This window comes from Anser brachyrhynchus (assembly GCF_964034855.1).
Source record: "Anser brachyrhynchus genome assembly, chromosome: 18".
In the NCBI taxonomy this organism is placed as follows: Eukaryota; Metazoa; Chordata; class Aves; order Anseriformes; family Anatidae; genus Anser; species Anser brachyrhynchus.
The window spans coordinates 3,642,248-3,669,305 of record NC_137711.1 but is presented as its reverse complement, the minus strand read 5'-3'; the positions used below and the strand labels follow the sequence as shown (position 1 = coordinate 3,669,305).

General features: G+C 35.8%; 1 protein-coding gene across 5 annotated transcripts in view; it reads left to right on the top strand.

Annotated features, from left to right (window-relative positions):
- HELZ (helicase with zinc finger) overlaps positions 1-27,058 on the top strand; it is an 83,234-nt gene that overhangs the window by 49,193 nt on the left and 6,983 nt on the right. For 4 of the 5 annotated variants that reach the window (XM_080561130.1, XM_080561128.1, XM_080561129.1 and 1 more), the window contains 13 exons: positions 2,991-3,169; positions 4,739-4,857; positions 6,695-6,840; positions 8,170-8,317; positions 10,830-11,013; positions 12,012-12,240; positions 16,532-16,736; positions 20,666-20,717; positions 21,518-21,711; positions 24,069-24,279; positions 24,765-24,841; positions 25,324-25,891; positions 26,260-26,500. In XM_080561130.1, the coding sequence (XP_080417256.1) occupies positions 2,991-3,169; positions 4,739-4,857; positions 6,695-6,840; positions 8,170-8,317; positions 10,830-11,013; positions 12,012-12,240; positions 16,532-16,736; positions 20,666-20,717; positions 21,518-21,711; positions 24,069-24,279; positions 24,765-24,841; positions 25,324-25,891; positions 26,260-26,500 (2,553 nt within the window). The remainder of the gene's footprint in view (positions 1-2,990; positions 3,170-4,738; positions 4,858-6,694; positions 6,841-8,169; positions 8,318-10,829; positions 11,014-12,011; positions 12,241-16,531; positions 16,737-20,665; positions 20,718-21,517; positions 21,712-24,068; positions 24,280-24,764; positions 24,842-25,323; positions 25,892-26,259; positions 26,501-27,058) is intronic. The other variant, XM_080561131.1, reaches the window with a different exon arrangement.

Genomic DNA, 27,058 nt, shown 5'->3' with positions numbered 1-27,058 from the left:
AGACTCCCCTTTATTAAGTTTTTAGAAGTATATTTCAAGGGATTCAGGAGCAGTGCCAGCCTGAAACGTGATCAGACAAGGAAATATTGAGTCTTAATTACTGATAGAAATTTGCTACTTTTGCAAATAGTCTGTTGTACAAATAGTTAGTTTGATGGAAATTTATCAATAGAAGCAAAATGCAGAAGCGTAGGAAGAACTTAAGTTGGCTAACATTTAACAAAAATAGTTGGGCCAACTTCTGTTTTGGCATAATTGATGAAGAGTTGATGGAGACACATACGTGTTCTTTTTGTTTGTTTGTTTTAGATCATTGGCTAGAAATTGAAAACTTTTGTTGTAAATGTCCAGATTTAGAAATAAAGTGGGTATGAAATGCAGATTCTGTGTATGTTAATCCAGCGTTAGTAAGTACAGTGGATATATTCAGTGCTTTTGTTTGCAGGAGATTAAGTCCCTGATCTTATGACTTCTCTCTTTCAATGTGGTTCTCTATGTATTTGCCAGTGATTTCACTGCCTGTGGCTTGAATAAACCTAGCCTTCGGGGTTTTCATTTCTCCACAATTAAAATCTTGAGGTGAGGCACCTGATGTGAGAAAATACAGTCACATGTGAGTTACAGCTTGGCTTTGTTTTTGTAACTGCAGTTGTTGTACCTATAGCTGCATGTTAATAGATGTGTTGCAGGTGCTATATGGATAGTTTGATTAGTACATGCCTGACTCTGCTGGCATTCAGGCCAAAGCAAAGTGCAAGTATTAAGATTAGAAGGTTGGACACTTGCTTGGTTAGAAAGTAAGGGTATATTGCAGGGTGAAATCTTTTGCATTGTATTGAACTGGTTTTAAAAAGAAGATATAATGGGTTTCTCTAGCTTTAAGAAAAAAAACTAATCATGAAATTACAGGAGATGTTATTAGCACAAAGTGCACCTGAGAAGTCCCATGTTCAGTGTGGCTTACTTATATCACGACATTCTCCCAGTAGTCACATCTGTCAGGTGCTTTTATGCCAGTGGTGCATAATAGCTCTGGGATACCTTTTTGATCTCACATCAAAATAAAATAAATTAATGGGTAAGCAACAATGCAGTTTGAAATGCTGTCACCCAATCTGTGAGTCACACGTAGTTGAATTTGTGTAATGAAAGACAGTGCATGGTATAATAATGTCTAATAACCATAATATTTTGCATTTCAATAGCACCTTTCATCCAAGAATCTCAAAGTGCTTTACAAACATAAACTCACAATAAACTCATTAATCCTCACAGTACTCCTGTGAGATGGTAGGTAAGTATAATCCTCAGTTAAGATTGAGAAACTGAATCATGTAAAAGTTGACTGAATGGCTGGGATAAATAGAACAGGGTTATTTTGCTCCTGCTACCTTGTTCTAGCAATTAGGCTCTGACCATATGTTTTTACATTGATGTAATACCAGTTTATCAAATAAAGCTTATCAGTCTGGCTGATAAGAAATAAATACGTTGATCCCGTTAGAAGGTTCTTGGTCCTGGAATGACAGAGGAGTGTATCAATTGCTCCTGCACTGAACCCAGGCTTGACTGATGCCATTTGATCACCAAGTGTCAGTTTTGGTTGGTTGTGTTGCCGTTCAGATTACTGCAGTGCATTTGCACCTCTTTACATTTCATTTTATGTGTACTGTCCAAAATGGACACTGTTACCTGTATTTTCACAAAACAAATTTATTATAACGCTAATAATTGTTTCACTTCTGTTATATGGAACTGAGCTGTAGTTTTCAAACTTGAGTAGATGTATGGTATCCAAAGTCCAGCCATTGCAATCATGTTTTGCACTTAGGTGCATAATTTCACTTTTCCCAATACTTTATTAATGATTCGGGATTTGTAATATGGGTGCAGGAGAAATCTAATCAGAAGGAAATGAATAATGAATAGATAAACAGCATTGAATCCCATATTCAGAATTTAAATTATTTGAAACTGTTTCATCTTAATTTGCTTTGGAAATAAGTTAAAATAACTTTAATTCTAAATAAGAATGTACCATGGTTTCCTGTAACTTAAAGATTCCACTTGAGAGTTGCAGTTCTTACTTGATACAGATTATATTTTTGAGGAACACCACGTAGAGAAGGCTTTTGACATCTTCATCCAGATCCTCAGGTGGTGACCCCTGTGGAGTTAGTTGCTTGTGCTCTATCTTCTGGGGCGTAGTCTTTGTGTCTTCCCTGTTACTCTTCTATTTAGCTAGACTGGCTGTAACTTTTCATCATTTAAGAATAATTCATCGTTGATCTCATGATCTGGTGATTAAAATGATTTTAAATGTCAAGGAAAGATGTTTGATGTCCAGTGCTCTGCTGACAATGTCCTGATATTTTAGACCAAGAAAGCTTTTCTCCTTGGCACCGTTTTCTCATTCTTTTATAAAGCATATCAGAATTAAGGCCCTTTGTGATAAAACAATGAATTTAGATCCTGTTTGTTTCTTAGAACTTTGAAGACGTATGGTATACGTGAAAGGGAGTGGATGATTTTATTAATGCCTTTTCAGAAAAGAAGGCATTAATATGCCTTAATGGTCCTATGGATGTAATTGATGAAACGTGCAGACCACTGCATCTCTGTCACGTCCAAGACTATTGGCTATTATTATATTTTAGTTAAGGAAATATTTTTTTTAAAATGAATTTACTCACAGATAAAAATGATACTAGTATGAAGGTCACAGTACTCAAATATATGAAGAATTTAGAGATTTCTATATTTGAATTAATCCCTGATAGCTATTCGTATATGTAGTATTGCACTGCAGCAAAAAAAAAAAAAAAAGGGAAGAGAATCGAAGATATTTTAGCATGTAATTTTGCATAGTAGTGACGTTTTGCTTCCCAAAGACTCTTATTTACCAGAAAACAGAATACTAGCATTTGAAATAATTAGGCTGTCACTGTGTTCCAACTGTACAGAAAATAAGCCCCCTTTTTATTTTCTAGGGTATATTTCAGAAATCGCTGGGTAAAGACTGTCCACCCAGTTGTGCATCAGTACTGTTTGATTTCAAGCACACATTCCACCTTTCAGATGCCACAGAAAGAAGATATTCTTAAGCAACGAGTAGTAGTTGTTACGTTAAATACATCACAGTATCTGTGTCAACTGGATCTTGAACCAGGTATGATAATTTCTAAATAAGTATCTATAAGGTGCTTTGGGAAGCATCCTTGTTTTTCCAGTGTCAGTAGCAACTGTTCTTTCTGTTCCTTACCCAATTTTTTAAACTGTTCAGAAATAAAGTAAAAAAATTGCCATCTTAAAATGTTTTTCTCTTTCTTTTTTAATGAATAAATGTCTATTACAAAGCTATAAAATTGCTGGCATTCAAATGCTCCTTTTTCTTATTACTAAAGAAGCAGTATTATGTATGATCTGGTGTTTCTGAGATCCAAGAGGGAAAATTCTATTTGAGATTCTGACTTTGAATAGTGTGCTCATTAAGTTCTTTACTCAGTGGAGCATGTAAGCATAAATACACACGCAGAGCTTTTTTCTTGTTTTATGGATTGTTTAGCTTTGCAAACAATTCCCACACATACAAACTCATGCTATGTTAACATGATACATGCCAGTTGTTTTCTAAACTGAAATATCGTAGACTGATTTACTGGGACAGAGGCTGCTTTGGATTTATTGTTTACTTTATCTCCAAATGAAATCCATCTGGTTTTTGGAGAATGTGGAATTTCTTTACAAAAGCTATTAAAGTTAGCTTTTTACGGTTACATTTAGTCATTTATTGCGACACAGGAAACTGATATAGAATTTAGGGTACATATTTTCAGGTCTTTAAATGGGAGTAACTGCTTTGACAATAAGCTGTGTACAGTCATGTCATGGTAATGTGTGTGCAGCTGTATGAAACTCATGTTTTCCAAAGAAAATTGCTTCATTTTTATGTATGCAATCTTACTTAGGTGGTACGCTAAATCTTCTAAAACAATGTTTTAAACCTTAGTATATAAGAGTATACAAAAATATTTATCTCCTGTATCTATCCAGAATTTACCTTTCATAAAATCTAAGCTTCCTGTGGCCCAGATTTTTTCATGTGCATGTTAACCAGTGCATAGATTCAACTCCCCACCTTTTGGTCCAACATTATCATAAGATTGAATTCAAATTTTTCTTAACTTGGGTTCCTTTCTCCTCCCACCCTCTACATTCTGTAAAGCCCATTCTCAGCAAAATGTTTAGGTATGTGTGCAATTTCAATGAGAATTTTAGTATGTATAAAGTAATTTAATAATGCTAATGTACATGAGGAAAATCATGTTTATGGTCTTTGTCCAAACTTCTTCAAGACTCATGCTAATGAAAAGTTTTTCAGATATGAGAAACCTTCTGAGGGATGTTTGTCGAGAGATGTTTTCTCTTTGCATAAAGAGAGCTCAGATAAAACACTTGTGTTAATTTTGGGTATATTGGGAGAAAGAGGCAGATCTGTGGACTACTGCTAATGTCACTGACAATCAGTTGTTGACCACCATTGGCCATCTGATGGGTCTGAAAATTGTGTAGTTCTCAGTAATTACTAGAAATTCATTTGTGTAAGCCATACTGATTTTTTTTTCTGGTTTTTGTTGCTATCAGAATGTAGAACTCTTAGTCCAATTTCTTGTATTATTATCACTGTTTATTTTATCATATCTCAAGTTTCATTTATTTGCTGATATCTGTTTTACAGGTTTTTTTACACACATTCTGTTAGATGAAGCTGCACAGGCTATGGAGTGTGAAACTATTATGCCTCTAGCATTAGCTAATAAAAACACAAGAATCGTCTTGGCTGGAGACCATATGCAGGTAAGAGTTACAGATTTTCTTTAATATAAAGTGTATGTGTGTGTATATGTGTGTATATATATATATAGTGTGTGTGTGTATAATATATATATATATATATATATGGACATTTATCTGCTCCAAATGACCGTGGTATGTGAATATCTCTAAAGTAGACTTAGAGTATTTCTGTAAAGTGAGAATATATTGTTACTTCCATTTTACAAGATCAGAATTAAGGCACAAAGACAGTGAAATGAATTGTGCAAGGCTATATAGGAAATCTGTGATAGAACAGACTTGGACCCAGTCAACCACTGAACTATATGCAAGTAAAACTTAATTATGAAGGGGGAGGTGCATAAAATGTACCAGCCATATAAGAGACAGGGAATTCAAGAAAAATTCAAGGGTTGTTATTTGCATAAGATACGGTGATATTTATACAGTCAGTGTAGGAATTTCTTTATGACTAGGAGTCCATGTTGATTTTTGAAAGAACTGAAGAATATGGGCAGTGTATTGTGGTTTAGACAACTTTTTTTTTTTTTTTTTTAATATTGGAAACATCATAATCTGTTAAGGACTTGAACTAGTAAAAAGTGGCAAGCTGAAGCTGACCAGTGCCTTTATTTATTGTGATGTGCGTAGGAATTGTTTGGTTTAAAGAGTTTACAAGAGTTTAAAATACTCATTATGCATGCCATTTTGCAGTGTGCAGGCCTGGGAAAGAATGCCTAGAAAAGTCATCCTTACTTGTTTTGTTGATTTAGGCCAGGTCTGTTTGTTTTTATATATTTGCCTTTAATTCTCTTGACAGTTCTCAATGGCAATGAAGTGGATGTTTGCATTGCTATAAGTAATTAACTTAGAGTAGATTTCCCACCTACCACTATCACCTCTATCATACATACGGTTCTTCAGGTCCTGCCAGTGATGTCTGTCTTTTCCTTTCCTGTTTTGATTCTTTTGCTGCCATTACATTGAGTTTGCACATCCTGCTGCTGGATCATTTAAAGTAATGATAATAGTAATCCCAAGGACTCACATAGCACTTTTTAAATACATATCTCAATAGTGCTTTTTAAGAAGTTGGAATCCTTACTGCTTTAGGCTAGAGCTCACGAGTCCCAGCTGGATGGCTAGAGTTAACTCTGGCCTGTGTGTCTCAGCCTATGAGTGTAAAGAGCAGTTTTATAGGACAAGTTCGCATGGAAGTTATTCTGTGAGGCATTTAAATTTCTAAAGCTGACATCTGAGAATTTAAAAAAAAAAAAAAAAAAAAAAAGTAAAGCTCAAACTCAGATTCTGAATAATATGCGTTCAGAAAAACAATGGATTGGCTTAATTTCCAAGTTTTTGAATTTTGATTAAAAGTTGTTTTTTGATCATCCTTGTTTTGGATTTTCCTGCTGTAATAGATGGTGTTTTTGTTGTAAAACAAGCCCAGTAGTAGTTCAGTGGATTAGTAACTGGGCCACCTTAGTTTATGAACTGTTCTGTGGATGGTAGGGGTTTTTTTGGTCATACAGATCTCTGCTTTGAGTTATTCATCTTTGCAAGCCACAAAGAAAAAAAACCTTAGATACAAGGGTTCTTCTCTCCTTTTACCTAGTTATTGAATGCCTTATTGTTCCTGTAAGAGCATGCTGGTCTTTTGTCACTTTTACAGTAGGAATAGGCATTTCTATGGAGCAGTTACAAGATGCTTAGCCATGGCATATGTCTTCTAACTATGAATGTACAGTTATAGTAAGGTTTTATTTTTGTTTTGATGCAAAATACTTGTCTCGGGAGTCTGAAATTCTAAGTCCATGTATTTAGTTACATTTTCTTTGTATGTGTGTGTCTGTTACAGCTCAGTCCTTTTGTCTACAGTGAATTTGCCAGGGAAAGAAACCTGCATGTTTCATTGCTTGATCGGCTCTATGAGCACTACCCTGCAGAATTTCCCTGCAGGATCTTGCTGTGTGAGAACTATCGCTCCCATGAAGCTATCATCAAGTAGGTGTGAACTTTTTCACTGTATCATGCTTTGACTGGTGTGAGTGAACAAAACTTTCCCTCTGTGCCGTGCACAGCTGAATGAAGCATTACAAATTTCTGTAATGAAATCTTAGTTGTTTCAAAGTTAGAGTAATTCCTTGTTACTAGGTTGAAATTCAGACAGCAGAGATTCGTTTAGATACCTTGTGTTACAGAGTCCCTCATTCAGGGAGGGATGCTTTGGCTGCAAGGCAAAGAAGAGCTAACTTTTCCTTTTTAACCATTATACTGTATTTGGTAGAGTCTTTGACTGTCAGAATTTTAGAATTACTTGGGTGGATTACCTTGGAACAGTAAGCTATGTACACTATAAGGAACATACAGATATACAACTATGAACAGAAAAAAATAGGTCAAAATTTGGGTATGTTTTTTTCTTATTGTCTTTTGCTTGTTACTTCTTTCAGGACACATTAATCAGTGGCTTTGCATTTTTATGCTACGATAAACTAATGGCTGCTAGTGTAATGAGCTCATCCATGAGCTGTGCTAGAAAGAATAAGTGCAATCATGGGGAAAAATGCTGAAGTTTAAATCCTGAATCAAATATGTACTGAGGGATATTGTGTTGGTATCCAGTCATACTAATTAGGTTATCATTGTGTTCAAAGCAAAGGCAGAAATATTTAAGTGCACTGGGGATTCAAAAATGGTAATACAAAATATTTTGTTACACAGCTTGATCTCTCTTCATTTTATTTCTTATACATTCTAGACTTCCTCTAAGTTTCTAGAAATTTTAAGTTATAAATGAGAGGGAATCTGAAAGGGAAAGGATTGTTTCAGCTTTTTGTTAGAGATAATTTCCATGAACTTGACTCAGAAACTTCAACACTTGAGGTTCAGACAGTGTGTTCCTGATTGTGCTCCATACACATAAAATCTTTAGTAAATATACCTTCTAAGTTCAGCAAGTCTTAATAGATGTAAGGAGGCTCATTGTCCAGCCCACCCATGGAAGACCAGACCCTGGCAACAAGTGCCCCTTATGCGATGTTTTGTCACCAGAAATTGAGTGTGAAACATTAGCGAGAATGTTAGTAACTTTGTCAAGCTTCAGATTAGAAGAAAATACTGCCTTTAGAAAAGCATATTTTTAATGCCTTCTGTTCTGTCTGTAGTATGGGTATACCAGTTCAGAGAATTTGCTTGGAGATGCTAAATAGTAATCAGTGGTTTTCCTTATGAAGTATTTCGTGATTGCATATTTTACCAGTGAAATTTGAGTATTTTAGCAGTGAGCTCATATGTAGACTCCACATTTTATTCTGTTTTGCCTTGCTACAGTTACACATCTGAACTTTTCTATGAAGGCAAATTGATGGCAAGTGGAAAGCAGCCAGCACACAAAGATTTCTACCCTTTAACTTTCTTCACAGCACGTGGAGAAGATGTGCAGGAAAAAAATAGTACAGCTTTTTACAATAATGCAGAGGTAACTCTTCTTTGGTTTAATTCATGATTGTTTTCTTAAAGCCCCCTTACCCCAAAATTTCTTGGTTTACGCTCAGTGTGGGTGGAAGGCATAAATTGTTGTCTAATGGGAGAGAGAAACATGAAGTTTGCTAAACATGGAGTAGTGAACGTTGCAATTGTAGTAAACATTTCCACTAATTTATCTTCTTTTTCTCTTTGCAAATTGCAAGCTGCTTACAGTTCTCTTAGGCTCATTCTTCAGGATGTCTTTCCTGATAATTTTTGTGACAGTCTGATGGATGTATCTTAGCAACTGAGAGTAACTGCAATTTGAAGTAAAACTTAAATTTCTTCTACTGTTGTAGAAATGTTCCCACTCAGATAAGAGTTCTCTGCAGTAACATTTCATATTTGCTTGAATATGTTTAGGATTGGTGTCTAATTGATCATGTGCAGATGAGATTTTTTTTTGTGAGAATTTATTCTCAAAATGTTTATTTCACACTTACAGGTATTCTTCAAAAACTATTTTTTATCATTCCTTCCTCTGAGGTTAAAAAATAAAAAAAAAAAGACACATAGGTGCATTTCAGCCTCCAATGACTCCTGGACACATCACTGAAGGCATCTGACTGCTTTCATCAGTGTACTTGTACTGCTTTGCCATTTAAAAAAAAAAAAAGTTGGAAAAAATGCTTTAAATATCTTCAGTGGCCCAGTAACTGTCTGAAAATTGTGAGTCATTAATAGCTACAGGCAGAAAAGAAGGACAACAGCTGCTTAATCACCAATATAAACTGAAATTCAGATGATGAGGGAGATTTTTTCTGTCTGGCCTTTAATCGAAACTTGTATCGGGGCATTTTGTAGTTCATTGGTGCATATATTAACTATCAGTCAGGAAAATAAACTTTTCTTTTTGGTATTAACTCTAAAATGTATCTCTATGGTGTTAATTCAAACCAAAGCTATACTCTGTCTCAAAAGCTTACTGAAATATTGGCAGAAGATCCTTTTATTTGTGCTATGCTTTTTACAGGTCTTGAAGTTTATTCTAATATACTTTGTTAGCAGAATTAGCTTTTAAATATGAGAATTTATATTGTGCAAAGCTATATTCAGGACTTGCTCAAAACCTGCCAGATGTTTTCACTGTATTCTGAAAACCTGAAATATAACAATAAACTATTTGTTATTTTTTTAGGATTAATAAGTCTTTTCACTTTATTCATTTCCTCATGATTTTTTTAAAGAATTCTAAATCTTTCAGTAATCTGTCCCAGTTTAGATTTGCTTTTTAAAAATACATACTTAAATGAGAATGTCATATAGTCAGATGTTAGATTGTAAGAAGTCAGCATGAAACAACAGATTTTCAGTAGTTAAGAAATAGTATGCTTTATGAATATCATTTGTCTATACCCATTATGATTTATATGGTTTTTCATATTCCAGAAATATCTGTGAAAGCCCCTAGAATTCACACTTATCAAGTTGAAGAAGAAAAAATATAAAAGCTAAGAGCAATAAATTTAGTTTTAACACTCCATTCTCACAGATAAAGATAACTGATTGGATAGAGAAGAGAAGAAATTTAAGAATACGTAAAGCTCTTGTAGGAAAGACTGCTTAGCTACTATTAGGAGAGTGAGCTTGCATTTGTGATGCTGAAGGAAAACTGCGTTCGTCAGTTATCGTACCTTAAGTAGGTAAATAAATACTGAATGGCACTGAATGCTTATTGAATGATAAATTGACATTTATTGAATGACATTGAATGTAAATATCTTAATAATAATAATAATAAATCCTCCAAAATTAAAAAAAAAAATCTTCCAAAGTTAAACCAACCAACCAAACAGAAGTCACTATGCCTGGCACATTTTGGCAGGAGGTTACTTTGAGCCTGTCTCCTCATAGGAGGCGTTTTTTCAAATTTTATTGTTCGTTAGTCTTTTCAGGTAGCACACTTAATTCTGTCTCATTGAGATGAAGTAGCAGTTGATGAATAATCTGAAACTCCTGATTGTATCCTTTGGAATGGGAAGTGAATGTGCTCTGGTATACATGGTCTTTTTTCTTGAATTTTCAAACTGAAATATGACATATGTAAAATCCAGAGTAAAAATTAAATAATCCCCATCTAGACAGTATATTTACTTATAGAAATGAGGTAAATATGATCAGAAAGGTTCTACAGCACTTGACATTTTAGTAAGATCATAAGTATGAAAATTAAGGTTATTAATATCATTTCCCAGTTTGTACTTTAAAGCTGACATTTTTGTGGGCAAAATTTTAGTTCAAGGTTAAAAAAGGTAGTGCATAGTAAATACTTTAAATGCATTGTTTTAATACATAACATTTTAAAGTATCAGTATAGAACACAATAGTATTATTGCTTGTTCAGTAAGGCTGTGTGATGCTGTGTGATTTAAATGTCTTAGGGCTTTAAAATTCAAATTCTCTTTCCATATCAAAGAATGATCTTCATTCAAGCATTCTTTTAAGGATTCTGACTTTCTTTTAAGGTGTTTGAAGTAGTAGAGCGTGTTGAGGAATTAAGAAGAAAATGGCCTGTTGCCTGGGGCAAATTGGATGATGGCAGTATAGGTGTCGTAACACCTTATGCTGATCAAGTGTTCAGAATTCGTGCTGAACTTCGGAAAAAAAGGCTGTCTGATGTCAGTGTAGAGAGAGTGCTAAACGTTCAGGGTAAGTAATACTTATATGTCTCAAAGATATGCTAAGGAAGTTTAAAATCTGACTGTTGAAGTTAAATAAGATGTACTAAAATCTTAAAGGGATCTGAACAAAGGGAGACCTGTGATACAGCCCATGAAACTGATTTGAGTCAGAATGAAGAGAGTCATGAGTCAGAATGAAACTGGCAAGTTTGCTGATTAGCTGTTATTCCAACATAGAATAGCAAAATAATAAAGTCATGGATATATATATACTCAAAAATAAGTTCAAGCGTATTTTAAGAATAAATTGATTTATTGAAAACTGTGAAAACTGATGTATTTTCCTTGTAAGGAGGAGAACAGAGTTCCAGATTAAAATGTAGCAAGACTTTACCCTCAATGTTTTACTGATTTTCTGTTTATAGAATAGAATGTAAAAAGGGGTCCACAAACTTAGGGGTTTGTCCCTGGGATCACTTTGATAACATAAGAATTTTGTGTAGGCATAGCCTGTTGCTAGGTTGCACTTTTAGTCAGTAATAAACAAAGGAAGATAAGTAACTGAGTGACGGTGAGTGGTGTGATCTGTTTTTTTTTTTTTTCATGATAGTTACATACGTCATATATAAGCCATATATTTGAGAGAATTGCTCAATATGAAACGAGATATGTCCAGAGCAATTTTTTCCTTTAAGATAGAATAAATTAATGCAAGATTTGTTGTTGGCTGAATGGAAACACTGTAAAGATGATTAGAATTTCAGAAAGTTCTGGAGTGATTAGTATTGAGATGAAAAATAATTTTTTTATAGAGGAAATATTCTTGTAATAGAAAATGCTATTTATAGTGCATCTTTTAAAAAATTTAAATCTTATTCTTGCATAAAGCTCTTCATGTGAAGGGTAGCTATCAATTCTTCAGAATATATAGGTGTGAAATCTGGCTGGCAAGTGCAGTGGTCTGATTGTGTTACTAACAGAAATAGCTAAAATTATCTCAGACACTTATTTTTTGTTTCATTTTAGGAAAACAGTTTAGAGTGTTGTTTCTCAGCACAGTACGAACGCGGCATACGTGCAAACATAAGCAAACACCAATTAAAAGGAAAGAGCAGTTACTGGAGGATTCAACAGAAGACTTGGATTATGGTTTTCTGTCTAATTACAAACTTCTCAACACTGCCATTACAAGAGCACAATCCTTGGTAGCTGTGGTGGGAGATCCTATTGCTTTATGTTCTATCGGGAGATGCAGGTACTTTATAAATGTTCTTTACTTAATCAGAACTACGAATGCTAGAAAATATTTGTATGACTGATGGATTTAAAAAACAATGGATGTTCTTTTAGCTGCCATATAAGACATGATATATTTAAATCCTTAAAATAACCATATAATAAATTTGAAGTTCCCCACATTTATATCCACAGAGATGCCACAAAGATGGCAAAGCATTAATTGTATACCCACCTCTTGCAAAGGCTTGATTGAGCCTGCAGCATGATTTCAGCTTGTCCAAAGTACGCTGCTGAAGCTTAAGCTCAGACTGAGCAGGCAACTGTAACCTCATGTAGAGTGAGCAGTGTCAGCCTGTGCTGCAGTAACTCCTGAGATGCCATCTACCAAGTATCTTCTGGAGCTGAAGTATACAGCTGTGCAAGGGCTGCTCTGATTAGTACATCTAGAGGCAAGGGAAGAGATTTTTTTTTTTCTTTTTTAAACAACGCTAGTGAAGAAGATGGCTACAGATGAGAGGCAGAGCATTTTAATATCTTCTAAGGGTGGACAAATCTGTCTTCTACTTACTTTGTTCTGTTTTTACCTTCTCATCCAGGATCAGTATTATCATGGGTAACAACCTATGGAGAAAGAGTGGTCTACCAGCTGGTCATTGTCTTTTATGTATTTACAGTTCTAATCTGTACTTGGCATTAACAATTGAAGATGCTTCACTTTAATTTTTTTTTTCAGTATACTTGTAACAAATAAAAGTAATATAATTTCAAGTTCAAAAAAGTTCTGATGTAATTTAGGATTTTTAAGTTGAACATTATGACAGTCATGAAGGTAGAAGAACGAGAAAAAGTGTTTGTGTTTTTATATGTCTTTGTGACACTAGGAAAAAACTGAACAAGATTTGAGTGAATTTACTTTTTATAGACCTAAATGAAGAAATGTGCAAAATGCTAAGAGATGTAAGCAGCGATGTTAAGGATACCAAGTTCTTGTTCTTCAAACGTTTCTTTTTCAGTGGAAGACCTGATATGCTAAGATGATCAGAGATAAGCCCTGAGGCTTTTTTCTGGAAGAAAGGAAGCAGTGCACTGACTGCATTAGTATAATAAAACTAAAAATATGTATTAGTCAGTTGTTACATATACATTGTATTCTATTTTCCTGAGCAGTATTCTTCTGCTGTATTGAACGTGGATGTGGTTTTCAAAGATTAGAACTGAAAAGCCCAAGTGAAACCTAAACCTTTGTTTACTGCATTTAAGAAATATAACCTGAATTTAACTACTTATCTGCTGGGGGCATGTGAAAAGTAACTGAAAAGTAACAGTTGTAGTTTTATTTTGGTTTTCCCTTTCAGACGTGATGTAGTTTAACTGATCAGGAAGATCTCTGTGTTCCTGAGCACTTAACCCACAAATGACAAGTGTCTGTTAGTCTGCTTGGTGCAGGCTCCAGTTCACTGACCTGCACTGCAGAGATGCATGATTCCTCTCTGGAGGTTGCTGTGATGTGCTGACTGAGATTGCTGTTATTACTTCTTCCTAAATTGCCCTTAGTTGATAAATTTTACTTCCTTTTCCCACAGTCAAAATGCACAATGTTATCTAAGTCAGGTGGCTAGTTAATCCATAGTTAACACCTAGGACCGGTATTGGTTCTGTAACTACCTAAGTACAGCTTTTGTGGGGGAATAGGAATTTCCTTTAAACTTTCTAAATCCCAGGGGAGATGATGATCTCTTGGATTTTCACACAGGTCTGGCTGCTGAGGTTTAAGTTAGATAGTGAAAAGGAACCCAGCTTTCAAATACAGGAGCTCGGCAGTTTCTCTGCATATGACCCTTTCAAAATATCTCTGTGCAAAAGCCTGTTAAAATACAAGAATAGTAAAATGGAACATATGAGTATAACAGGTTACCTGTTACCTAAGTGACAGTGTTGGCAGTTAGGGATTGTGTTAGCCATTCTAAGACCAGCAGCTGTTTATATATGTATACGCTGTTCAGAATTATAGAACAAAAAAGATAATTAAGAAACAAGAAGGACTGGAGCTTTATTAGGATGTATCTCAAGCTTTGCTTTCAATACACCATTGTCTTGTATCAATGAATAATTGAACATTCAGTCTTTGAAAATAGTGCTGGAGGGGCTCAGGCACACTGCGGGAAAGATGGTTCTTTTTTCGTACAACGGGAGTATAGAAGTCTGAAAGAAGTGACATTTCGTTAGGAAAAACAGACCTCAAAAAAGTTTAGAGAGTACTTGAATTTTATAAATATTCTAATACCTGTCAAAATGAGTCAAGACTCTGTAAGGATAGTTGTAGAGAGCTTTGTGAAGTATGCCCAGGGTAATCATTACATTTCTGTGTGTTACAATCAGACAAGACAGGGCTGTTTTGGCAGACACTCCCTTTAAACTCAAGAGCACACTGGAAGATGGAGACAGCAGTATTTTATTCTCTGTTCTTACACCCCAGTACAAGTGTTCCATGTGTAGAGAGACTGCTTGGAGCATTTTAAGCAAAAATGTATGGGTCTCAGTGGATTTGTGGTACTTGGCAGTGGGTTTGGTGACTGAATTGATTAATCAGAGGGAGTTCCATCATTAAAGCATCCCAGTGAATTATTTCATTTTGGTTTTTAATCTTCGCTCAAAATGTTGCAAGATATATTTGCCTTAAAGTGAAATTAAGAAAAGGAGCCATCTTGCACCTAAATTAGAATATTCTTTCAAGAAAGGCATCTATCCTTTTCCACAGAAGGCAGCTACTCAGCAAAGCATGACACAGCTATTATAATTAGTATGCAGCAGTCTCTCATTTTATAGGTTCAGGGAGACAACATTGAAGTAAGCTTGCTTATTGGCCAGACCTTATTATTAAAGGGTGAACTACAATGAGGAACAAAATATTTAACTTAAACCAAACCGAGATCAAACTAAAACAAACAACCAAACAACATAACCCCCTTCATCTAGGTAGGATGATGTGGTACCTATAAAAATGAGCCTTCCTGTTCTCTGTATGGCTCTGTGAAGGTATCCTGGGACAAACGCTGTTGTTACTATCTTAGTTTCTGTAGAAATTGTGTGTGTAATTGAAATACATTACATGCTCTTTTATTTGACATCTCATAATGTACAAAACAGTATTGGGTTGTTAGCAATTATTTACAATCATTATATAATAGAGCAATTAAATATAATTATACATATTGTAAATATTTATCTACTATTGTTGTTTTTCCTCAGTCCTTTAATTTTAATCTGTGTTGGGACATTAAGGAGGGGAGTTAGTCAAATGCAACGCACCTCTTAGATCATTGTCTTTTTAGTCCTTTTTTAAAACTCTTTCATTACTCTTGATTTATTTTTTTCCAAGAGAATACTTCCATCATTTTTTTCTTTTAAGTCATATCTTCCGACCTCATTTAAATATCTTTTAAGTAACTTCTCCCAAAAAGTTCCTGGGGGGGCGCAATGCAAGTCTAAACTTTGTGTGTAGATCCCCATACAGATGTTAAAAATGAAAGGAATTTATAAACAATAAAAAGACATGTCATGAGAAAGCAGAAGAGAGGTAGGATTCTTTTTTTATTACATGATTTAAATAAGCCCTTCACCCCCTGAAAAAAGTTGGGTATAGAATTACCACAGAGAAACTCATGTGTCATCTGGCTCCAAATTTCTTCCATACGTTACAGAAAGATCTGACATGCAATAAAAAACATGGTTTTATTTGTCTTCCACAAGAGGACCTCAAAGGCCCTCTAGATACTTTGGACACATTAATCTTTATGCGAGTCTGAAGAGCTTCACAAGAGTAGTTTTGAGGAGGGTATGTAGCAACTTGGTATTTGTGACACTGGAACTGAATGATCTGCCTATATTCATAGAATCTTCTGGGACTGGAAACCTTTACCATGCCAGTGACTCCTTGAGGTTTAATAAATTCTGTAAATCAGATGCTTTCCAGAATTTGAAGCATTGCATTTACTAATGTTTAGTCTTTCAGGGAGAAATTCCAAGTTAAGATCCGTCCCTGATGTTAATATTAAATGTGGTATAGATCCAGTGCTGCAGTCTGATCTGCGCAGACAGACCCGTATGTCCATTAAGTGTCTAGGGAGCTTTGCATTATGCTCTGGGGTTCAGATGAATGGATCAAGTTGCAGGATTGGTGGCTTGGTGTGTACAAGGAGCATACAGGAAAGATAAAAATTGACTTGGTTATATACAATCCATTTTAATTTTAATGGCAGCCATTGAGTCTTACTCCTTTTTATTGTTTCTAAAAATTGTTTCCATAGGAAATTTTGGGAAAGGTTTATTGCCCTATGTCATGAGAATGAAAGTCTCCACGGTATCACATTTGAACAGATCAAAGCTCAGTTGGAAGCTTTGGAGTTAAAGAAAACCTATGTGTTGAACCCACTGGCTCCTGAGTTTATTCCCCGAGCTCTTCGACACCAACATTCAGCGAATACCACCAAGCAGCAGCAGTCGCCACCAAAGGTAAAGTTTCAGCGATAACGAACTTTGTCAGGAAGTGGAAGTGAATGTAGAAATGCATATTGGGAAATGATGTGAAAGGTTTATGGGGCAAGCTGTTATTTTAAAATGGCATCAATGCAATCAGATATAAATGCAAATTCTGCAGGGATGCTCAGCATTTTCAAGTGAGGGCTCTTGACTTTATTTGGCAATAACTTGAGTTGGTAAAGCCTTGTTCCCTTACTAATATATGTGCCTTGCGTCGCTTCGGCATATTCATTGACTGTGTTTCAAAGACTCTGATGAACTTCAGTCATCAGTCTTAGCCTCAGTGGTTAGAGAAGCCAAATGAAACCTCAGAACCAGCAACAATCCCTATCCCAAGTAGCTTCTGTTGATGGTACCCCCAGGAAACAGCAGGTTGGTGTAAACAGTGGCAGGGAGTAGAAGGAAACAACAAAATAAGAGCTGCAAAAGATTTGATCTAAAAATCACATATAAAATTCATGGGCTTATGTAAGATAACTGTTTGATTTCATTAGAAATATGTAGTAATACAGTATAATGCCTAGATTATCTCACTGACAATGTCCTTCAGAAGGCCAGATCTCACCAGCGTCACGAGGACAGATAAGTGCAGTTACCGCTCAGTGATAATTTTCTCATCTCTTTTCATAAAAGTAGGTGAGGAAGTGATGAAAATAAGAGTCCTTGCTTCCTTAAGACGATAAAGAATAACACTGAATTTTTAGAGCTGTTTTATGGTATCTTAGTAATTAATTCTTTTAAATAGTTCTTTGTAGTTTATTTCAAAATTGTTTGAGTTATAATTAATTAAATTGCGTTTAGAGATGCAGGTAAAATGCAGGTTGTCAACTTCCGTGATGAATTCTGTTGCACATGAAAGAAGAAATGTAAATATTTTCCATAGCTTTGCATTTTTGTTGCAGGCTATATAACTGAAATGACATTTTTACCACTTAAAAAGTAAACAACCAAACCAAACAAACAACCCCCCCCCCCAACATTAACAATACAAAATAGGAAGCCTTCCCTTTGGCGGTCTGTCCAAAAAGAGATTTTCTAAGTGATAACATTTGATTTCTTCATCCAGATGCATTACTCTCAGAAACAAACACCAGATTTCTAAAGCATCTAGCAATGTGTCAAAACACTACACTTACAGAAAACCATAAATTAAAAAATTGTCTATAAACAGTCGTTGTTACTGTCTCACTTCTCTTGAAGGCTTTTTTAAAATATCACTGTATTGATACTTCTAATTTATGGAATAAAAATGTATTTGAAAATGCAGATATAATTACATTTAAAAAGGAAAAAAAAAGTGGGAGTCCTGAGAATAGACTGGTTTTTTTTCCTTCCAGTTTGTTAGTAAACTATACACATATGCAATAAAAATCAGAAGGCACACTTTGAAACTGCCAGCACTGTATTTTGAGTTTTAACTGAAGTGTTTTAACCATCTGTGTAACTATAATGAAATCTCTTCCCTCTAAATACAACTGACAGCTAGCATGTGCAGAAGCAGACAAAGTCTGCAGGTAATACTCAAATGTATACAGAAAGTGGCTGTGATAAGTGAAACATTTCCCTTTGCTGAAGTTTTAAAAGCAGATGGGTAGCTTAGCTTGCTTTGGGCCTCCCAAGTACAGTATTTAATATAAAAAGTTAAAAGGCTAAAATCCTAGTGCTGAAAAATCCTAGTATTTTATACTGAAAAATGAGAACAGTGTATCAGACACTGTTTTGTGCTGAGTTTATGGACATTTGTGCAGTTCAGATCTTGTTTTATACAGGCAGTGAAATGTAGTTTTGTAAAAATGGCACATTCATATTCAGCAGAACTGCTCGTTTTATTTTTTAAGGATTTAAAAATAAAAAGATTTATTTAAGGTTATTAAAAACTTCTGTTTAAAGAAGAAAACAAGTTTCAGTCCTGTCACTGAGAGCCAGGCAGCTAGAATGGAGCTGGCAGCTCTGGGCGGTGTGCTGCACAGCCCCAGCGCCTGGGACAGCATCTGCCTTTGGCCACGTTTGTGTGGCTTGGCCAGGGATGGTGGAAGTGCAGAAAGAATAGCAGAATTGGACAGGCACAGCCTTTAATAAAAGGTGATGATGTGGAAACCAAGTTTTCAGAACTTGGAGCTTCCTGCAGGGTAGTCAGCATACAGAAAATGAGGCTCTGAATTTCACAGCTCAGCCTGCTCCCGCTCACTGCCTATGTTCCAGCTTTTCGGCCTGGATTTGGACACTTAATCGGGATGCGTCGTCTGTGAGGACCACAGGTCTGGTTAAGTCTTTGGAGAATACTCCCGTCTCCTGTCTGTTGACTAAGGGAGGATCCTTGGGAGTGGCAAGGCTGTTAACTGCCTGGAGTTACGTAAACCTCAGTGTGATTTTCTTCCAGGTGCCTTTAACAGTTAAGGATAACAGTTAAGTTTTTAACTAATTATCATAAAGTCATTAAGGCATCAGAACTATTAAAAGAAAAAAGGGGAAAAGACAAAGCCAGCACCTCCCTTCCGCAACACAAAAATGGTCCCAGTTCATTTGCATTTGAAAATCTGATACGGTTGCATGCTGAGGCTCCTGTTTAACAGGACAGCAATTCTTTTGAATTTGTTATTCACTGTTTTGCTTTTAAAAATATATAAAGCACCTATAAATTACAAGTATGGTAGGTAGAACAGAGATTTGGTATGCTTCTGTGCATCTAGCTTGATGCTAACTGACAACATAATAGATAGAGAAATGCTTTGTATTAATCATGAGTGATTGTTAAGGAATGTAGCTTCTCCAAGTTTTGTTTCAATTTGCCTATTCAGTAAAGAGAACAAGATTCAGATTTAAGTACTGTAATGTAATGAAAAGTAATTATTAATTTATTTTTCAATAATTCACTTATACAAGGGAGGGAGAGGAGGGATTCAGAGACCAGTTCTTTAATCTAGTTTATGCATGAATCAACATTGTCAAGCAACCTGTCTTGGTATCCTGACTAATTTGCTCAGACTGCTGGAAAACTGCCTAAAATTATCTCCTGGGCAAGAAAAGTTCTGCAGCATCAAAGGGTTTTTACATTTATTTTAAATTTGTGAAATTATTTAGGCCCAAATTAAGTAAGATATTCCTCTTCTGCAAAATATTTAAGAACATACTGACATTAGACTATGTGCTCACAGTTTATGAATATTAACTACTTAGTTGATGCTGTAAACTCATGAACTCAGGCGGGGTAACTCGGTTCGGTTAACCTCATTTTCTAATGTATAATTCACCAGGGGAAAACAGATTAATTCTCTGGAGTGCTCTGGTTCTATATTGCAATTTTGGGGTGCAATAACTAAGGGGAAAAGATGAATCTACTTCTGAAGATAAAGTGTAGGGAGGTGTTTTCTAAGGAGCTTGGGTGAGCAACTGCATGAAACTGGTGGCAGCTGCCTAGTTCCAAGTGTCCAAGGTTCTTGAGCTGGAACCTGGAGAAGAAAATAGACATTTGCATTGAGAGCTGCCACTGGACAGGATTGCTGAGGGTTATGTTAGCACTGGGTGCTGTTCCTGAAAGAAGTGAAACAGCAGGAGATAAAATAGTGAGAAAGAAAACCCAAAGAAGCTCATGGTAACTCTCCTTGCATCTGAAGACAGGCCTTGGGAGCGAGCATCCCCAGAGGCACTGGTAATGACTCACTGGTTAATTGAATTATTGGCATTTAGTATTCAAGTTTGAGAATTCATAGTCAGATGATGGAACTGTACAATTGAATGTATAAGAATAAAATGTTCAGCTAATTTCTTTAAAACTATCTTGTATTTGATTCAATTATGAAATTCACTTGAAATAATAAACAAAGCTTTGTTTTATGCAAAGTCTGCAAAGCATTTATGCAAAGTCTGCAAAGCATTACTATTATTATTTTTCCCCTTTAAAGGGCAAGGTCCATCTTCATAACCAGAACGACCATTTCCCACCTGATGGAATTGGTAAGTATCTGCTGCTACTGAAGGAACTCCTCTGAGCTCACACTGATTTGGCTTCAGTCAAGTTTATAGTAATTTGACATGAATAGAGTATCTGGTCTACTCTATTTGAAAGCCATTTACCTCTTGTGTGCTCTTGGGAAACAGACTATAAGACTGTTAAGTGAACATTAGGTATTTCCAAGGCTGTTCCTTCACAGGTATTGTGTGCACTGACTTTATAGCTTTATCACAGTATAGACATTGGACTGTTTAAAAAATAGCTTTTTGACATACCTGATGTAAAATGCTGTACCGGCGTATTTGCACTGTAAGAGTTAGGACATTCTATTGCATGCGGTGTTATACAATATATTTTGAACTTATCTGGATATATGACAGTACAATATATTACTGAGCACACTTTTTTGCAAGATAGCATGCAACAGCTTAAGAATTTTGTTATTAATTTAAAACAGCATTAATCTAAATCTTGTCTTCCCTGCTAGAGAAAGGAGGATGATAGTTTGATGCAGTGTTTAACAGCTTCTCTTACTGTCAGCATGTTTAATTGGTTTGGGACATTCTTTAATGCAGTTACCAGCGACCTGTTTTCTATATCTCAACTCATACTTTCTGCCTCTTCAAATTTCTGAAATTGTTTACAGGGTTTGATATATGATTAATGCTTTTTCTCAGTATATCAGACCTATCCTGTTAATGTTGCCAGTATGCTTTATAAAGATAGATGCTATTAGGATGAAAAAAAGAAAGTAATAGACTTCATATTCTCTTTTTTCTTTTTTCTTTTTTTTTTTTTTCAGTTCAGCCCAATCCTTCTGTCCTAATAGGAAATCCTATCCGAGCATATACTCCTCCCCCTCCTCCTCTGGGACCTCACCCCAACCTGGGGAAATCTCCAAGTCCTGTTCAAAGGATAGATCCACACACTGGGACAAGTATTCTATATGTACCTGCTGTCTATGGAGGAAACATGGTCATGTCTGTGCCTTTGCCTGTAAGAATTCATTTCTTTTATTCCCTCACCATTTATTGTATATAAAAGAAATCAAACTATTGAATATTTTGTTGACTGTTCCAGTACTTCACTTCAAGTATGTGTCCTTAGCTGTTTCTGTGAGTGACTCTACCAAGGACCGCCAGAAAAGGAGGACTTAAAAATGTTGTTTCCACAAATAACTCCAGGCAGCCTAAAAGCAATTTCATGTTAATGCCATTTAATGTATTTTTTCAGCTCTAGGCATAGAGACACCAGTGGGATCTCTCATCTGACTTCAGATACCTGCGTGTGAATTAATTGCCTAGTCCATTTCTTAATCATTGTAGAGACGTAGGCGATTCAGACAGAGCTTGTTTTTCTTTATTGGCTTTATGCAGTTTAAATCACCAGCTTTGGATGTCTGCAGTGCAAGGTGTCTGAAGTGTAGTGATAAGAAAAATAAGCATGCTGGGATGTTTTCCCCTTCCAGAACTTCATAGTGAACCTGTTTCGTTTCCAATCCCTTTCTTTATGGCATTTGAGAACACAGTGAAGATCCCTAATCAGGTCTCTTGAGCTACATTTCATATGGAATTTTGCATTATGTATAAAACTAACCCAGCAAAGCTCATGTGAATTAAAGAAGCACTCTGATTTAATTCTAACCTTTACAGTCACATTCCAGGTAGAAAATAGGAAGGAAAGAACAAAAGCTTCAGAAGTGATGTTGTGGAGTAATGTGGGCATTGTCTGTATGAAGGACATGGAACCTGCCATGCATATGTGCTTAATGCCATTCCTAAGCATTTGCATACACCTCATTAGTGTTTTTTTTAAATTACTTGAGTCCTCTACTGAAATACAGGTTATGGCCCCCATACAGGGGACTTGCTGTAGGAACTCTAGTTCTAGTAGCTTGTAAGTTTTGGATCAACTGGAAGCTATAGATTGATTTTCTTCTCTAGGTCAAGTAATTTTCCTTTTTCCTAGCTTACTAGAAATCTATATTTGATGGATAAAATTAAATGGAATGAGAAGGCCAGCAGCTGTATTGTTGTCATGCTTGCTTACATTATATTAGTATCAAGCCAAGATAACTTGAAATTTTTGTTTTATTGTTCCAAGCTTAATATATCTTTATTTATTTCCAACCAGAAGAAATGTATTAGGAATAAGTATTGTGAGCTCACCTTCCCTGAGGATGGACTTTTAAATAGTTAAGTTGGAAAACTGAGGTACTAATGAGACAGCTGCTTTTGAAAAGAAATTTATTGGAGATGATTTGAGATTGCACAGATGCAACAGCAGCCTAAAGCTAAAGTTCAAAGTGCATATTTTGATGGCAAATAGAAATTTTAAAAAAAGAATTGCATGGAAGTTTTTACACTTCAAAATAAGTAGGGACCGAAGTAAAATGTGTTTAGTTCACAGAAGATAAAATGATCTCTTTGCATTGTTTAAGTCAGTTTCCATACCAGTGTAAAACATGAGGAGTTTGTCTGCTGTCATCAGTAAAGGATGCTTTGTCAGCCTGAGTGTTGGTGATTCCTTTCCTAGCACTCTCCTCTTATTCATATATTTGCCTTCTTTTAATAAATTCCCTACAGGGCAAGATCGAACTAAGTTGATCCAGAGCTGTCTTCCTTTGCATTCCTTATAGAAGTGAATTTAAAATGTTGTAAAGATTCCTGACTTCTTTTACATGCTTTCAGGAGGTGGATTTTACTTCAAATAAATAGGAAGACAATCTGCAATGCATGTATCACATGTAGAATAGACACTCTGGAGTGGCCCTGTCGTTCTTAACATGCGGATAGTTGGTTCTGCCAGTAGTTCAGCTAACTTCACTAAGTGTCTTGTGGGTGCAGAGGTATAGTATGCCCACTCATTCTGTGTTACAAGTTTACAAAACTGGGTGATAAAAGGACTATAAGAAATTCCTCAGGCTAGGGGGGTTCACTTCTGTTTTCACCCTAACATGTAGCCTAATCTCTCTTCAACTACTAGGAAAAAGGGCTTTATTTTTTATAACTTCACCCACTTCTATTTATTAAGAAACGGATATAAAATTTATTAAAATATAATTTGTCCATCAATCTTTGCACACCTAATCTTGGCACCACTGAAACCGGAATGGATTTCAGTACAAGAACACTTGCCAAAAATAGTCTGCCAAAATCTTTGCTCTTTGCTCCTTGCTGCTAGGCCTACGTTCTTGCTATCCCTTTCAACACTACCTGTAGCTGTGTGCTAGTGTGCCAGGTCATCTGATGCACGGGAAGCTGGTTCTTACTGATGTCATTATCAATGTGCCTGTTACATTACTTCCTTTATTGTACCTTACCAGGTTGCATCTTTTCTTTTTAATTATGTAGGTACCATGGACGGGGTATCAGGGTAGGTTTGCAGTTGACCCTCGAATCATTACTCATCAAGCAGCTATGGCATATAATATGAACCTGTTACAGGCACATGGGCGTGGGTCTCCTATACCTTATGGCCTGGGACATCATTCACCAGTTAGCATAGGACAACAGCAGCAGCTTCAGCATCCAGACAAGGAGCAACATGAACAAAGTCGAAATGGTGAGTTGTTGGAATTCCATTGTAAATTGGTTTCATTTTGAGTAAGTTTGTAGCTTAAGTAGGGTATCGTGGAAAAGGATTTTTTTTCTTTATTTTTCTCTTTTAAATAGAATTGAAGGATATACAGAGTCGAGAGAATAGCCTGTGTTTTGCCAGTACAAATAGAATACCTCAAATATTGTGGTATTCAGAGGAGGAAGTAATCAGAACAGGGGGGAAGGAAGGGATATATAGTAGTTCTGCTTCTGTTCTGCAGTCCAGTGATAACTTCAAGTAACATCGGCAATAGTTAAGGTGGAAGAACTACTTATTGATGATTAATGAACAAAGTGCAGAGATGAGAGGAAAAGAATTGTTAGGGTAAACTGTATTAAATTTCTATGGTACTAGTTACTCTAAATTTTCCCGTGTCTGGAAAAAAACAACAAACAAAAAATATCATTATTCCATTATAACTAGTTAATAAATTTCTTAAATGTTTTTAGGTAAAAGTGAAACCACTGCTGGACCTGAAATCAGTAAAATTCGAACACCTGAGAAGAAACCTGTAGAATCGAAGCAGGTTGGTTTGCATTGTTCTTTTAATATCCCTTCTTCTCTAGGTACTGTTCTGTTTTTTTGTTTGTTTTGTTTGTTTTTTGAGATGAGGTGCTGTCCATCTCTTTTGGACCTCTTCATGTGCTTTTTTTCTTTTTTATTATTTGCTAATTTTATTATTTGCTAAGTAGAATAGTGACAGTAGAATTACTTACATCCCTTCAAGAGGGGAAAAGAATTCAAATTCATGTAGTGACTATTAAGGATTTAAAATGAATTGACTCTTGAATATATGTCCAGTATATAGTGAAGAATATATTTGTTCTTAAAGAAAATAGTAGTTCTGTGGTATATTATGATGGGGGGCAGCGGAGGAATGGCACACATTTTGTAGAAGCTTTATAGACTTTATTTAATGTTAAATGAATTAATTAATTTATTAAATGAATTAATTAATTTATTAATTCCTGAAATTCTGTAGGTAAATTTTCCGTTCTCTTTTTCTAGGTTGACTTAGACACAAATTCTCAGAATAGAAGCCCGGAGTCACGTTCCAATGTTGCTTACCCTAATGCTAAATTTCATCGCAAAGATAATCTTAACCCCAGGCAGCTGAATCTACATCTCACCCCACCCCACTCACAGTATGCAGTTCCCAATCGCCACTTCCAGCACCTGTCACAGATACCAAGGCAGCCATATCCTCTGCAACAGCAGCAGAACCTTTTAAGTCAACAACAAAATCATTTGCCTGAACAACAAAACCAAATGCCACCCCAGCAAAGCCAGGTAGTTCAGCAGCATAATCATTTGAATCAACAGCCTCCACAACCTTCGCAGCTTTCCCCTGCTTACCAGGCAGGCCCCAGCCAATCTTTTTTTAATAACCCAATTCCCCACCGACCACATTCTCCTGCTGTAGATGCTGTGATTTCAGAACAACACCCCCCACCTATGTTACAAGAAGTCAGTAATCCTTTGAGGCCTATTGCACAGCACAACCCTGTTCTGCCAACCCACTTGAACAACTTCATTGAAGAGAATCCATCAGGAATGCCCTTAGGGGACACTTTAGGTAGGTGACTTTTTCTTTATTTAAATTCAGTGTTCAGTTATAACTACATTGAAGTGAAAATGAAGGAGGTATTTACCTTTCCAGGCATATTGCTCTGAATTGGGTCATTGTTGGGTTAGTTTCCATAAGTAATGTCATTGAGCATAATTTGCTGCTTAAGGCATGTTTGAATATTCAGCACTTTATTAGAAAAATTCATGTTTATATGATTTTCCGTATAATTTAAATAACCAGGTTATAGACTGCAATGCAGTTAGTAGATAATAGGCCCTGGAATATACTGTATAAAAAGTATTTTTTTTTCTGACATAAAGATTTTTTTTTAAAAGGGACATTAGATAAATTTTTTTTTAAAACTATTTTTATAGATCGTATGCATGGAAATGTAGCTTTGGAAACAATAAGGCAGCAGCAACAAGCCAGGTTACAGCAATGGAATGAACATAATGCCTATCTCAGTCAAGGCACTATTCCATATCAACACCATCACCATCCTCATCTACCACATCTTCCTCAGCAACCAATTGGATTGCATCAACAGCAGCAAGTTAGGGCAAACTGGAAACTTGCCAGTAATACAGAAGATGAAACAGAGGCAACATATTCAAGGTATTTGTTTACTGAGTCATCAGAGCTTGTATAAAATTGAGCAGTGGGCACCTATCTGTAACACTGTGATCCAAGTACAAGGCACTAAAAGGTATTGCATTTTGCTGCTGTTATTATGAAGGTTAAAATAGTTGGCAGGCTGACTTACAGCTATGCTTTTACTATGTGTTATGCTTTATTCTGTTTATTGGGTAGTAAAGCTGTAGTGAAAAAATACATTTATGGAGTATCTCAGTGCTGTATTTATGGAATAAGTAATGGAAAGAGAGTAACAACCTTGTGCATATAAAGGTGGTATCTGAGTGTAGTTAAGGCCTATTAAGCAGTAAATTCTTCAAAGTGAATTAGGCATAAAAGGCAGATTTCTGTGCTTGAAAAAACCAACCCCCTGCCCACAATGCTGCTCCCCAGTCAAATCCAAACTTTTCTTCCTTTTTAAAAAGCTTTTTATTTTAAAAGCAGATTGTAAAATATGCATATTCTTGAGATGGAGCATTAGGGGCCAAGAAAGAAAGCTGTTGAACATAAACAGAAAAATAGTTCCTGTGGCCATCAGCT